The sequence below is a fragment of the Sprattus sprattus genome (assembly GCF_963457725.1).
Source record: "Sprattus sprattus genome assembly, chromosome: 14".
NCBI lineage: Eukaryota > Metazoa > Chordata > Actinopteri > Clupeiformes > Clupeidae > Sprattus > Sprattus sprattus.
Genome location: NC_137912.1, coordinates 10,549,826 through 10,564,964, shown reverse-complemented (window position 1 = coordinate 10,564,964; position 15,139 = coordinate 10,549,826). Strand labels below are relative to the sequence as shown.

The window sequence follows — 15,139 nt, the reverse complement described above, 5'->3', positions numbered from 1 at the left end:
GAAGGTGTATGTGATGTTGTAATGACCTGTTTGGATTCAACCCTTATGCAGACAAGCGGGAAGTCAATATCTTTATGCTGTACAACCAGCCCACATTTATTAGACACGTCCACAAGATTTACTTTGTCAAACACAAATGTGTATGACATGCATGATCTGCATTTGTCAAATCTCAGTGCATCACATTAGAACATTGACATTACATAACATGAAGAAAAACATACTAAAAGCTAAAATGGGAAAATACATCACTGTTACACAACAGCATACAAGATGGAGCAGCACCGTAGTCCCATCAGATTCAAGTTATCCATAGGTTTTCTTCAAGTTTCAGTTGGATGATGTCCCATGAATTCAGTCTATGCTCATTGCTCGGCCCTTTTCTGTCCATGATTTAATTTATGTTCTCTTTGAGCCACGGCCATTCATATATAGTTTAGAGTCATGTCCTTTTGGCACAACACAGACACATTCCTATACTTAATGTGCTCACAATTGTCCTCTGAGAAAGCCCCATATTCTCTGTGCAGGCAGCTACTTCTGTTCCCCTCATGGCTTTCAGGACCACTTGGAGTGATCCAACCGTGTCCAACCAGTCAGACTGCCCAGCATCCGTGGTCTAAACCAGAAAAGAACTGGGCAGTTCATACACATGGGCGAAAGGTCCTCCAGCTCTTATGTGTTAGTTTGCGGCCTGACGATACCATACAGGCTCCCGCACTGGGAGGGCGTCTATCCTTCCCCCGTGATGAGGAGCGAAGGCTGCGCCGACAGATCCAGATAACGGCTCACTTCCGGGTGTAGCCTGGATACGGGGGAGGGGGCGAGTAGTTTGCGCCCCTGGCAGGGGGGGTGGGCGTGTATGGTGGCAGGCGGAGATCGGTAGGGTACATCTCGTAGTCGTAGGTGTAGGGGGGAGGAGGGCCTGCGAGTAAATAGAAACAACCACATCAGCAATGTACCCACTCTGCAGGGCTCCAGAGGACAGGAAGAGGTGATCGCAGTGGGTAAAATAGCACTTCTATTTAGACAGTCAGCTTGTGTTACGAAGAGCACACCTCCACTTCTATGAGGAGACAGAGTGGAGGGTGGAATGTGCCATTGTTTCTCCGCAACAAAAAATAGTTCCATTGTCAACGTCTTGGTTTGGAATTTTAAGAACTTTGAATTAACGGTTATCATCGTCCAATCAGAAACAGCTAAATTACGCGAGAACCAAATTGTTCAATATAATTCAATATAACACCTCCTTTATAATATCAGTCTATGATGGCGTCTTCTCCCCCTTACTGATACAATTAAATACAGATAAATTACTGTATACTGTATAGTTAAAAGACACCTGTTAAATTGCTATATTTAATTGAACTGGTTTACATTATACCAGGGCTCACTGGTGTGGTATCCTCCTCTATTGCTGACTGTTAACAGCTAGCTGGCTTTCAGTTTTAAAGTAACAATCACCAACAAGATTTCAGCCATTTCCCCCACCTTCACTAAGGAGGTTATGTTTTTCGTTGCTGTTTGTCGGTTTGCTTGTCTATCAACAGGATTACTCAAAAACTGCCAAACCGATTTCCATGAAACTTGGTGGAGGGGAAGACAACCCCTTGGAGGAGGGTTCGGAAGAACCCATTCAATTTTGCAGCGGATCAGCCTCAAGGGTCTGATCCAGGAGTTTTTTTCATTGTGAAATAGATTGGCCTCGGTCGTGGACTGCCCTCTCCAAATGCCCTTTCTATCCCTGCTTCTTTATGTATCTGACTTATGATTGAGATACATGGTACTATAACACAACCACGTTCTTCAAGACAAATATGCCCTCTAGTGGCCTTTATAAGACACTGCAAACCCGAATGTAAATGGTGGACAAAGGGAGAAAATGGTTTAACTTGTCCACTAGGCAGACAGTGCCTTTGACTTCTCACAAATATGGAGATGGGGCTCTTAATTAGTCATCTACCTATTTTAGGTTCAATATAAATTGATGTTGAGTTTATATTGTCTATGCCATAGGATGTTTTTTCTAGGTCTGTATCGTTATATTCTATACAACAGTCTTCCTAGGATGTGTTCTTCATCACGTATGAATACAATGCTTTCCCTTTTGGGTCGTAACTAAGGTAACATGACATACTCGAAGTACTAATGGTTCTAGAGGTATGTTCTTATGTGATGTCAGTTTAAGACAACCTGAATTCTTTGCTCTGTCTTAGTTGTATTCCAGTTCAGTTTATTTCAAAGTGAGTTAATTTTGATGCAGAGTAACAGCACTTATATCTAAATACATACTTATAGAAATAGAATAGAAAGAGCAAAGCCTTTATTGTCATTGTATTCACATAACGAAACTTGGAACACGTATGGAAATAAACCTGCATCTCGAAGACGAAACATATATTTTTCCTCTATTCATTGAAATCGAATACAATTTATAAGTCTGGCATAAATGGGATCAGAAAGCGCTGGAAAGTAAAAAGGAGATAGAGAGCGCGAGAGTAATCACCTGGATATCCATGGGACACAGTGTTGATGTAGGACGTGCTGAAGACTCCAACGCGGGCCCCTCGACTATTCTTCACACACATGCATACAAACAGAAAGCCCGCAGCGACCGCCCCCATCAGAAACACCACGCCAAAGACAATGCCGGATATTGCCGTCCCCCTGGAATCACATAAACACACACGCAAACATCAGAGGACGGTTAAAAACCTCACCCACCTAATTATTAACACACTCATCCTCTTCCAAAGCCTTCGTCAAACAAACTCTTCTTAAGCGCTCTGATGACGCAAAGGCTGTGTTGTGTGTGTACAAGTGTATGCTTGTGTGGGTGAATGGCCACCCAGATAGCTGCCCTTTTGTTTATGATCCTACTTAGGCAGTGAGATTTCAGAGAGTCTGAATCAGGGGCCAGAGAGGATTTTTGGGTTGGGAGATCCAAGGGTCAGGGGATGGGACGGTGTGTTTCCACACAAACACACACACACCTGACTAAACATGTCTCAACAGCTGACCACCATGTCCTGTCCAAATGGCTTGGTTTATGGCTCCTTCTTTCTCTCTCTCTCTCTCTCTCTCTCTCTCTCTCTCTCTCTCTTTCTCTCTCTCTCGCCTTACTCCTTTCATCTTGTTGTGGGAGTTGGGGAGAAAATCGTTTGGTAAATAAGAAGGTAACTAGACCTGGACAATCTTCTTCTGTATTTATATATTCATATGTGTGTCATCTAAGTGTATAATTAGATCTGAAGTCTGATAATATCTCTGGTCTGTTTTGACATCAGAAATCGCTCAGAAACCATTCTGATTGAGAGAGAACAGCTGCGTCTGCCAGACACAGGTCAAAGGCCAAGCCCAGTACAGAGGTCAATCCTGATGGCAAAGGAGCTCTCTGAAATGTTTGTGTGTATGTTCGTCCTGTTACTCACGAGAGGACATCACCCACGTAGGCGTAGTAGGAACAGCAGAAAGGAGGCAGGCCATCACAGCAGTACTCCAAACAGCCATCACACTGTGCTTGGCCTCGCCCTGAAACATGCACACACAGAATCATTTTTAACTTAACAGTAGAACACACTGACATTGCTGCCTTGAAGCATTCCCTCATGCTCATCCACCAGCCCATGTGTGGTCACCACCGTATCATCCAAATCGGCATCAAACGATGCTTCAACTGAACGTGTGAAGTGTCTAACGTGGCTAGGTAGCTAAGAAAAGTCAGCTATAGCTTCTTATTCAAACATTATAGCTGTCCTGGCATCTGGACTTCCCACGGCCGAAATTGTGTAGAGTGAAAACCCCAGTCACAGTCAGTCACTCGCAAGTTGCAAGTCCTTACAGCAGACAGTCATTAAGTAAGAATTGCCTGTGGCTAGCCCTTCGCTGTTGGCAACTGAAAAGTCTTACAGACTGACAGGCCCATAGTGTAGGTGGTGAGCTGATAAATGGCTTTGGTTATCTGGGAAAGTAATAGATGGCACAATTTAAATAAGCATTATAATAAGATCCTTTTATTGTTCCTAGTTATAGCAAACCATTTGTCTGTCAACTGTGCAAATTAATTAAAGCAGCTTAATTGGAAATAATTTATTCTAAAGTTGTCGCATGCCATGCATCCAAGGAGAGTTTACAGATGCATGGATAGTCCTGGATAACACTTGGTCTTTCCCAGTCTGGCAATCCTTTCACGAGCAGGACCAGAGTGGCTGCTTTTAGAAACACACATTTCCCTCCCTGATGTTTTCCTCTAGCCTCCAATCATGACTTCTTAATTTATGATCACAGAAATGATTATGCCTTATTACAGTGACGGTCGACCTGCAGCCTTGCAATTATCTTGTTGAATGAGATTCACACAGAGCATGCCGTCTTTCTCTCTCACACACACACACACACACACACACACACACACAAACAAACATACAAACATACAAACATACACACACACATACACACACACACACACACACACACACACACACACAGGCGTGTTTGAATTAAACAAGCAACACACATACACACTCCTCATTGAGTCCTTCCATGACAGCTTTTCTGCTTGTGTACTTCTACCTCAATCTGTCTACCTTCTATGATAGCAGCCAAACATGTCTGGTCCTGTATCGTTCAGTTTATTCCCTTTCATTGCCTTTGCCATTATTCAGCAAGCAACCTTCAGACTTGACTGGTTGTGTAAGGTAACAAGAACGAATCGACCTCATATTCACATTAAACACAAATGCAAAAACAGGTTATCTACAGATTCGTTTCATTCAATTAGTGGGAAAAAGGTCGCATACCGTTTGTGCATTGTACCTCTAATTTGTTTTACATGTAGACTGTGATCTTAGTCTAGGGATGCATTGTTGTGAGAAATAATGACTGTTTAATCTGCGAAGATTTTTTTTTACTGCAATTTGCCTATCGCATACATAATAAAAACACGAATAGACAACGAAAGGCTAGTGCTTGGTTCTGTGGTGAAATACATAATTCAGCTTAGTAAAAAGACTAACAGATTATATGAATATGTGTGTGTAATCACCATGAACAAACTAATTACAGACCTAATTTAGTAAAGCATAACTAAATGATGAGTCACAAACACGAACACAGTCCGAGAGGGAGAGGCTACAAACACAGAGACACACATGGAGGGAGAATTAGTTTGGTTCCTGGTAGACTTGACACAGTGACTAACTCAACGGACCTTTTGATGTGAGTCTCTGCATACTCTCTAGCTGGGTGGTCTTAAGAGGTCCCCACTTACCTCCGGTTCTTGTCGGTCAACACGCCTGGGACAAAGACTCCATACAACTCCTGCCACCTCCAGAAGAACCCCATGCACCCTTCCCTTCCCCCACTAACACCCCAACAATTACGGCGCTGCCTGTAGCAAACTTGTAGTTTTTGTTAGGGTGAAATATGTTTAGGAGCTATACTATTGAAAATATATATATAATTCAGTATTGCTGTTTAAGTTTCGTGCGGAGTCGGGTTTTGAGAGTCATGGCAAAAACTAAGGGAACGAACAAGTATAACGTTAGGTTATAAACTGGCTTAGTCTATTACCATTTCGTCTTACTTAAATTAGCTATCCCTTCTCTAGTAACAATGATTGACATTATATAGATTACATATGGCCAAACTCGAAACGTAAGGGGAAACCAGTAGGCTACGCTACTTCTCCTATTCCATTTCAAAATAGGGTCTAAATGAATTAATACGTTACCATACATTAGAAGAACAGATTTGACTCTGCTAAAAAAAACGATAACTCACCGGCAAACAAGCAAAGCAACAATGACTCTCTGAAGAACTTCGTTTGTCCCCTCCTGGATACAGAATTTTCCATGTCTTTTGTCTCCTTTTTGCCCACAAATATCACAGTTTAGAGTAGCTAGTTGGTTATGTTCAGCAGCAATAAGTCCATTTGATTAAAACGCGAAAACTTAAATTTGGTCTAGTCTAGTCAAATTGAAAACATTATGGAGCTGCCTTACTGGCTGAGTTGTCTCCTCTCTTTTGAAACGGCGCAAACGCAGTCTCCTATATCCCACGTGTTCCCTCCTCCTAAATGCGTTGCCTTTACTTCTTCCTCTTTGTTTTCCCTTCTTCCCTTTTATATTTTTCTTTCAGTATCTCCCCTCCCCCCGAATGTATCCTCTCAGGAGTCCTATTGTAGCTGGGACGCCACCATGAAACCTTGTGTTTATAGCCCACTGAAAATATATATATATTTGTCCTCCCCCTGTCACGACATCATTGAAGTAGCCTACCGGTTATGGGCAATTACTGAAGGTAAGCTTAGCCACAGTGGATGGCCTCACGATCATTCCGGAGATAAAAGCAGGCCCCCAATTGTCCCTACCCTCAAGACGACATGTCTTTCCTCTCGACTTTCTTTTCTTTTCCTATGAACGCCACTTAGAGGATATTTTTTGTCACACTCCAACAGCAAATGTCACGAATCCTTTTCAGAATATCTCGGAGAGGAGGGGGAAATATCTGTTGAAGAAAACCATATTTGTGAGCGCGCGTATCTGTCCTTCACCATGTATTCGTAATGCACTCTGTCCTGTTCATCTTCATCATAACCACCACCACCACTGTCATCCTCTTCCGTTGTTTATAGCGTCAGTGATTCCTTGACCCATGGACAAAGTTTGGACTGAGCTTTTCGATTAGCTGAATGACAAACCGTGCTGTCATTCATCTGCACAAGGACACACTAAACACAATGCCATGATTTAAGCCCTCATACTCCATTCAGCACACAATATGTCACACTACATCCACTCTACCACCCCCCCCCCCCCACACACACACACACACACACACACTATAATAAGCCATACACAAGGATAATGTCTGTGAGAGCGTATTCTTGGGAGACCATATAACTTTTTATGAGGATACCACCCACAAATCACCCATAAATGATCATTACGGTCATTACATGCAGATGTTGGAGAAACAAGACAGTGAATTCAGGGAAAAGGTGTTGTACGTGCTCTCCCGCTAACCATAGGTTAGGGGTCCATGAATGTGCAGGACTACAGCTAATGGGGACCCCAAGTCCAAGCCTGTGGGCCAGTTACTTTTCCGTCAGCCTTCTCACTTGTGTGAGACTTGAGAATATGTAGTCGTCTGTTTCATTTCCCATTGGCATTCTTGGTTATAGTGGGTATTTTGTATAGTAAGTATTTCATAAAGTGTATGGCCGTCAATCTACCACTACAAAAACATTGATTGCCAAACTTTGTTGTTCCACTTATTGGCATCTCAAAATTAGACTGTTGTGTGTGTGTTTATGTAGGTCACAGTTAAGTAACTGGTCAAAAAAAGGATTTGAAGAACCCCCCCCTCTCTCTCTCTCTCTCTGTGCGTATATGGTTAGGAAGTCTGTGAAACATCTTCACTCAGCAGAACCGTGAGTAAAGGGTCTGTGAAGCATTCCTCTCATGAGCAGAACCATTGTTTAGAGCATCTGCTGTGAAGCTGGCCCTCATGGTTCGCTCAATTATGCCAATCGCCATGGCTTTTAAACCATAATTACAGATTACTGACTTCCTGTAGGTGTTCCTCAGGGTAAGAAACCCAGTGGCAAGTCTGGACACCCACCACCCGGTGGATAAAATGTGTTACTACCTTCTGTACTAAGTAGTAAGTTTACAAGGACTTTTTTTCCTATACAGCTTTCTTCTCCCACCCACCCCTGTTCAGAAAGTTATTGTAGCCGATGTCTACAGTAATTACTAGTCACAAATGTGTTTATATTATACTCGTGTGATATTTATTCATGTATGCGCATGACGGGAAGATAGGCTCATCCTTTGGGTTAACATGATGATGTGGCCATCTGTTGTATAAACAACTGAATGGAAAGAATAAGTGAGCACTCGTGACAACAGGACACAGGTCAATTTGATACTTTATTCATAAACCTAAGACCATATATATCAGACCGTATAAATACTCTATAGACTCTACCCCTTCTGTTATTTCAATAATAATAACAAATAAAAATACAATAATAATAAAAAGCCACAAGATTATATTAAACAGGCTGTACAAAAATAAATAATGTTTGGATATTCTGTACAAAAACACCTAATAAAAAAAAATCAAAATCAAAAGGCACAAACCTTCTTAGAAGGCAGGAGAGACTTACTTATGAAGTATTATCAGGAGAGAAGTCCCTCAGTACATCTCCGCAATCATACACACACACACACACGTACATATATTACCACACACTCCCCTAAGGCACAGAAAAAAACTATCTTTGGTCTTTCTCACTCCCCTAAGTTGTCCCTCCCTCCCCACCCGGCTCTTCCCTCATGGCAAGACTAGGCTTGGGATGGATGCACGTGTCATTTTGCACCCTTCCTCCCAGAGTCTTTTACTGTAATGGATAGCATGTGAACGCTAAACGGCAAAAACAACATTTCTTTTTTTTTTTAAATAGCAGCGTATGCAACAGGAATGGAGTGGACACATCGGACAGCTCGACGACATAGTATTGAAATTGAAACGGGCGGGAAAACAGCAAGTTACTGCTCGTAATGTGGACAATGATTGATTGCATCCTTTGACCCCCCCCCCCCAACCCCCCTCCTCCCAAGACCCATGCTGTGAAAAGTCCTCAGACAAGTCCAGAGAAGATTTGACACACATATAACCAAATTCCAAACCCTAATATGCTCACTTCTCTTAAGGTGTCCTTTAGATTGAATTCCTGCATTTCCCTCGGTAACTTTCTCTCCTTTCTCTATAATTCTTCTGCACTAATTACAAAAAAAAAAATCTCTCTGTCCAGTCCAGCTTGAACAGGTAATATAAACATGATACATTAGCACACGCACATAAACACATACACACATTCACACACGTATGACGCTGGCACAGGATGCAGTACGCTTGATGAAAAGACAGGTGTGCTCTTCAGGATTTGCTTTTCCCATTACCTCTGTGGTAACACTATGCCAATCTGTGTCCCTGTGCCAGGTGGCATGGAATAGGGGGTGGGGGCAAGTCTGACCATGCCAAGTCTGTGTGTGGTGAAGAGCTGGCAATGTCTCTTACCATTTACCCATACCAGGATACCAACAAGACAGCCTCTTTGCCCACTGGAATCAAGGCTTTTCTGCAGTCACTGCCAAACAGGGGACTCTACTGAATCCCTTTAAAGCCTGCATTCATTTATTAGCCTAAAACGTTAGCAGGCAGGCTGGCTCAGGCTGTTGGAGCTGCTGTTCATTAGACTGGGACTGGACTCAGTCAGTCCTAGCAGGCAGTCTGGTTGCACAGGTCGAGCAGGGGTCGTGGCCTGTCTTTGGCATTGCAGCTCTCGTTGGGCAGCGTCCGGCCGTCGTGTCCCACGCAGCGCAGCATACGCTTCCGGAAGCCCCGGCCACAGGTCTTGGAGCAGTTGGACCACTCGCCCAGGAGCCAGCTGGGGCAGGGCTGGGTGGAGCAGGTCCGGGTGGCGGCCGGCCGCAGCTCCTCTGGGCACTCCCTGGACTGGCGTCCCTGGGCGTCCAGGCACAGCACCTCTCTCTGCTGTATGCCCCCGCCGCAGGTCTGTGAGCACGGCCCCCATTCGCGCAGGGTCCACTCGGCTCCTCCGACCTCCCGGATGGCGTTGATCGACGGACGGTTTGGGTAGCTGCCAGGGGTGGCGGCAGGGCGTGGGGTGAAGTAGCTGTACTTGACACGCGGCCGTGGGGCCTCTCCCACAGACAGCACCTGTATGGTCAGGGGCTCGGGCAGAGGGGCGAAGCTCCGCAAACGCTCCAAGGTGGCAGAAGAGCCGCTGTAGCGCAACAGTGCCCCCCGCAGGGAAATGTCTGTCTCGAGCGTCGTCAGCTTGTAGTCGCCATTCAGAAGGTAGGTGCCGTCCTGACGCTTGACTGCCAGGTAGCTGTTGTCGTGACGACGGCCGCCGGGGCTACGCTGTTTGACATCCACCAGGGTTGCGCCAGCAGGGATAGTCACCACGTCCTGATAGCCAGGCCTGAACAAGACAAAGAGATTTATTAGCATGTTTAACCACTTAGCATGTGCACCTACTTTGCCTCTAACCAGCTGAAAGCTAAAGATTAATTGAGAAATTGCTGAAAGACCCAGAGTTACATGGAGGGTAGTCTCACCTTGCACGATCCAGAGAACCAGACACCTTCTTGCAGGTAGACCCATCACCACCACAGACACCACACTTGTCGAATCGTTTGTTGGAGCCGATGATGCGATCACAGCCTGCCTTCACACACTGGCCTTGCACACACACTGACGTGGAGTCTGGGGTGCAGGGAGTGCCATCAGCCACCTGGGGGCAATAAAGAGAAGCTCTGATTATTCTTCTGACCTCATCAAGAAGTAGTTAATGACAGTGGTATCAGAGTCGAAATAATGAACTGAACAGCTCAAAGTGAACCTACCTTAGGTTTAAGGATGAAAAAGTAGCCTGTTCCTTTGGCACGGCACACCAGCTTGCAGCGATCCTTGGGTGATACTCCGGCGTATTTTGGCACCCACTCGACTCCCCCACCTGATCCGAATGACACCTGGGAGGAGATGTCATTGTGGGCCAGACACTGCTCTTCACGGAATGTCAAACCTGCGTAAAGAGAGCAAGGGTGCAAAACAGTTAAGGGTGAGCCTTAGTTTAGCTTGAAGAGGTACTACACACTTAAATGTGTTTTTTTTAGCTGTCATTTAAATGGTATGACTGTACGGTGATTAAACACATCGACCGTGGTGTTAATATAAGCAAAATTACCATTTTTATAAGAATTTTGCATTTTATGGGTTGAAAATGGCTTAATGTGCCATCTGCTGTGTAAAATCATCCTGAATCTTACATAGCCAATGCTGACATAGACTTGACCGTTTGGGACTTGTCCATGTCATGAAATGGGTGGCCCACCTCCCCAGCCCCCGCCAGTGAGTCTCATTTTAATTTGCTGAGTCATCCTTCACGGGAGTTTACATCCCCCCTCTCAGCCCCTTGCCTCTTTTTAGTATTTTTCTAAACTATGCAGTGGGTGGAGTTAGGCTCAGAGTTAGGGGTGGAGTTACACTTTATTAGAGTTCAAGGTAGTTACCATAAGGGCTCAGATACACATACGGGTTTTTGTAAAAACGCGACGCTAGGAAATGCATTGATTCCTATGGTACGGGGCGCTTTGCGCCAAAGCGCGCCGTACCATAGGAATCAATGTATTTCCTAGCGTCGCGTTTTTACAAAAACGCGTATGTGTATCTGAGCCCTAATAAGTAAGGCTGAACTGTTAATGATAGTGACAGTTCTCTTACCATTGCTTTCGGGGCAGGTCTCAGTGTTGCAGGAACGGTACTGGATCCTTTTGCCTTCACAGTATTTGCCTCCATTTTTGGGTGTGGGGCTGTCACAGTCCCTGAAGGAATACTGCACACCTCCTCCACAGGTCCGGGAGCAGTCTCCCCATGGTCCCCAAGTTCCCCAACCACCATTTACCGGAGTCTGAGCCAGGAGAGAGAGAAATAGGAATCATGATCAGACACTAGAAAAACACTAATCAGACCCAACACAACTGGTACCAGCGCCACCAGTGAACATAATAAGAGTCACATCGTCACTCACCTGGTGTTTGGCTGCTTCACTCTTGCTGAGACACTGGCCGGCCAGGCAGTAGTTGTCATGGCCACAGGGTGTCCCGTCTGCCCATGGGAAGTTCTTGGTCTGACACACCAGAAGGCCATTGGAGGTTGTGACAGTACACCACAGTGCAGCACAGGTGGTGCTCAGGTCCGGGCAGTGCTGGGACTCATCACCGAACGTCAGCCGGCACTGCCGGTCAGCATCATACACGGTACCCGGCAGGGCATTGGGCAGAACCTGGGGCTTCTGGGGCTTGTCAAGGAGGCACTGGCCGTGGCCGTTATCCAGGAAGGAGGTGATCATCAGGGCGCTGCACGGGGACCATGGCCGCAGCTGGTCCAGGTTCGAGAGGGTGGACGCCATCATGTGAGAGCTCCAGTGGTCACCGTTGACGCCGGCACATTGCTTGGCATCGTCGTGGGGCATGTTGAAAACATGACCTGCAGAAGGGGACCATTGAGGAAAAAGGAGTCAGTATTATATATTAATAGATACAGATCAAAATGTTTACATTCACTGTGTTCCGAATGTAGTTTATATATGTTAACGAAGATATGCAGATGTCCTACAACAGTGTTATATTTGCATCAGTGCCTCTTACCAAGTTCGTGTGCCACAGTGAAGGCCGCCTGTAGTCCATCATCTTCAACAATGGAGCAGCTTCTCTCCGGGTCACACACGGTGCCCACATCCGCCATCCCCAGGGTGTCACAGGAGTGGGCCCCACACAAATCCTACAGGGCACCAGGGGACAGAACACACTTTAGCCTTCAGACTCTTTCACTCATCTCTTCCTGTTTATATTGTTTGGTGAGACACTTAAGGTCGAGTGAAGAGTGGCTGATGCTCACCTGTCTGGTAAACAGCACCGCTGTGTCGTAATGCTCAGGGTTGTGGTCGCTGGGCGGGTTGTGCTGTCGTTGCCACTGGCAGAAGTTCCTGAGCGTCAGCGCAGCGTTGGAAGAGACGTCGGGCCCGTGCTGCTCGTCGTACACCACCAGCAGCTTGACCACGGCCAGACTGATGGAGTTGTGAATGGTTGGGTGGCGATAGAGGCGCGATGCCACCGCCATGATGGTCATGAGGTATGGCTTCAGGCCCGCACCGTGAAACTCCGCCATGGACTGGTCGGCCACCAGCATGATTTCAACATAGCGCGGGGTGGACACGAAGCGCCGCGAGCGATGGTGCGCTGTGGAAATGGAAAGGGGAGAAAATGCAGCCTGGTTAGATATCATTAAAACAGAACAGTCAAGTTACTTTGTTGTTCGCCTTTAAAACAGTCACGCCATTAAATGAGAGAGTTTAATAGAGTTCAATACTTCTAATTTATGAGTATTTCATAGCATTGGATCTCACAGGAAGAAAATCCTGAAGTGAGGCTGAGTCTCAGGTTGCTCTTAGAAACGTAACATGACTCAGCCCTAAATCAGTACCGCCTCCTAGGGAAAAAAAACAGCATTTCCAGTCTGACCTTCTCTGGTAGGAAATTTGGCGGAAAAGGCTGTCCACAATCCCCCTGGCAAAGTATGTCTGACGGAGGCTGTACGACGCAACGTGCGGTACCAGGAGACGACTTTACACGTCTTACCAATCCTGGACTTCCCTCCCTCCCTTCGGTCTCTCCCGCCCCTTACCACTATTACCTCTCCTCCCCCTGATCCTGCGTATACGGATGAAGAGCTGTACCCTCTCCCCATTAACCCTCCCGAGACCTCAACCCAAACTCACTAGCTGAAATACAGATCTTCTTCTGATAGCTTTAAGGGGCTGGCCAGCAACGCACTGACGTCTAAAATAACCATGCACCATTAGTTTGGACATAGATTGGGCAAACTATACATAAATACTACATTTCGTTTTAGTGAGGAGAGTAAATTTGAAGTTTGACGGCTCGAAAATGTGCTGACGGCGCTTTGAAAGGCGCATACGCCATATACCGGGTATTACATCTTTAGAGGCTAATTTCATGCGTCAAAAAGCACGTGATAAGGCCATGTCAATGAGGGCATGCCGTGAGGGGAAATAACGTTAGACAAAAAAAAAAAGAAACTTCCACGAAAAGCAAATCCAGATGTCATTTAAACTACTTATCATCATACGCTTTACTTTCCTACAGTACTTCATCGAATCAAAGTCACATAAAAACTTTCTACGAAACAGTAGTTACATGTTGTTAAACGGCATTTACCTTTTGAATCAGAGTTTGTGTCCATATTCAAGGTATGCTTTTGCGGGCTCTCCTTAACCCGTTCCTCCTCTTCGTTAACACCACACTTAGAGCTGCCGTCCTCCGCCACGAAACCCCTGCTCCTGCGCTGAATAACATGAAGATCCTCATCTGTGGACTGGATGCCCCCGCTGAAATTGAGTGGCTGGATGAAGTACTCTTGACCATTCAGGTAGAAACCGCCTTGAAGTCCTCCGCACAGGTTTAGCGCAGCGGCCGAGTTGGCCTCGCCGTTGACCGTTCCTGAGAAAAAGCACCGTGCCTCGGCTCCACTGTCAGACTCCGGCTGCGGGGTCGAACCAGGATTACCCACCACATGGAAGACAAACCCGGGCGCCAGGAATGTGTGGTCCGGCTCTAGCTCCAAGACCATCTGCTCGCCAAACACGTCCAAACGGTAGAGGCGTTTTTCGGTCTCCTTCTCTTGCGCCTCGACGTTAAGGGTCCGCCACTGCCCACTCTGGCTAAGATCCGGGTCGAGCCGAACCGGCATCACCGTACTCTCCTCAAACGCGCTGCGCCCGGCGCTAACGCAAACCGTACACAGCAAACACACCGCCAAAGGCACAAACTCCATCATATTCCTGCTGGATCCCCAAAAGGGAAAATAAGTTTTTACTGAATGTGTAGTTGCAGCGAAAATCCGTGTAAGGTTTGCAAATATTTGCAAAAATGTATCTTGTGCACCGAGTGCCCAAGACTAGCTCAAAAACAAGAAGAGTAAAAACACTAAAATTCACCTAAATCCAGTGCAAAACAAATTTGAATGTCACTGCTGACCGTTGCTTCAGGGCGCAATAAATACAAAAATGCAAAATAAAATGAACAGAAAGTATCGATTGGCTTGCAGTCACGCTCCGCTTTGAAAAGTTACAGATTCCAGACCCAACTCTTAGGAACGTCTCTAACTCTGTCTTGAAAATTTGTCAGCTGTTAAAGTCTGTATTTTAGTACAGTGGGTCCAGCTGTCTGTGTCTCTCTGCTCTCCTTTCCTCTTAGAAGTAACTCGGACCCCGGCTTCCTATATATCCCCCCGCCCGGGACCGCCCTTTTCTTGAGCGCCTTTGATCTAACACAGCGCGATCTTGTGCGCAACAAAACGCGGCAGGGTCTTGGCACTTCGCCATAATCAATCACACCGGACTGGGACTCAGAGCTCCCCCCTTTCCCCCCCAACTCTCGTTTCTATCGGCCACAGAGTGGGATTATCTCCTATTCCCTATTCTTCCAATGTTCACTCTTATGTGTCAGTTTTCGACTTCGGA

The 15,139-nt window shown here is 45.9% G+C and overlaps 2 protein-coding genes across 2 annotated transcripts; both read right to left on the bottom strand.

Moving 5' to 3' along the window:
* Nucleotides 1-788: 788 nt before the first annotated feature.
* On the bottom strand, nucleotides 789-5,854 carry cyyr1 (cysteine/tyrosine-rich 1; the record flags this gene model as incomplete). Its single annotated transcript, XM_080851294.1, has 4 exons — nucleotides 789-925; nucleotides 2,507-2,667; nucleotides 3,432-3,531; nucleotides 5,782-5,854. 4 exons carry the CDS (start codon nucleotides 5,852-5,854, stop codon nucleotides 789-791), a joined length of 471 nt encoding a protein of 156 aa, XP_080707420.1.
* A 2,788-nt stretch (nucleotides 5,855-8,642) lies between these two features.
* Nucleotides 8,643-14,842, bottom strand: adamts1 (ADAM metallopeptidase with thrombospondin type 1 motif, 1). The gene is made up of 8 exons (XM_080851080.1): nucleotides 13,836-14,842; nucleotides 12,496-12,836; nucleotides 12,246-12,378; nucleotides 11,627-12,084; nucleotides 11,320-11,506; nucleotides 10,443-10,621; nucleotides 10,155-10,330; nucleotides 8,643-10,018 (listed from the first exon to the last, which is right to left on the bottom strand). The coding sequence occupies exons 1-8, from the start codon at nucleotides 14,452-14,454 to the stop codon at nucleotides 9,289-9,291; spliced, it is 2,823 nt and encodes a 940-aa protein (XP_080707206.1). The 5' UTR covers nucleotides 14,455-14,842; the 3' UTR covers nucleotides 8,643-9,288.
* Nucleotides 14,843-15,139: the final 297 nt, after the last annotated feature.

Excerpts from the sequence above, each read along its gene's own strand:
- adamts1 (XM_080851080.1), bottom strand. The coding sequence starts at position 14,454 with ATGATGGAGTTTGTGCCTTTGGCGGTGTGTTTGCTGTGTACGGTTTGC. Across the intron at positions 12,085-12,245 it reads CACTGTGGCACACGAACTTG|GTCATGTTTTCAACATGCCC; the intron begins GTAAGAGGCACT and ends CCCCTTCTGCAG. Across the intron at positions 11,507-11,626 it reads GTGAAGCAGCCAAACACCAG|ACTCCGGTAAATGGTGGTTG; the intron begins GTGAGTGACGAT and ends CTCCTGGCTCAG.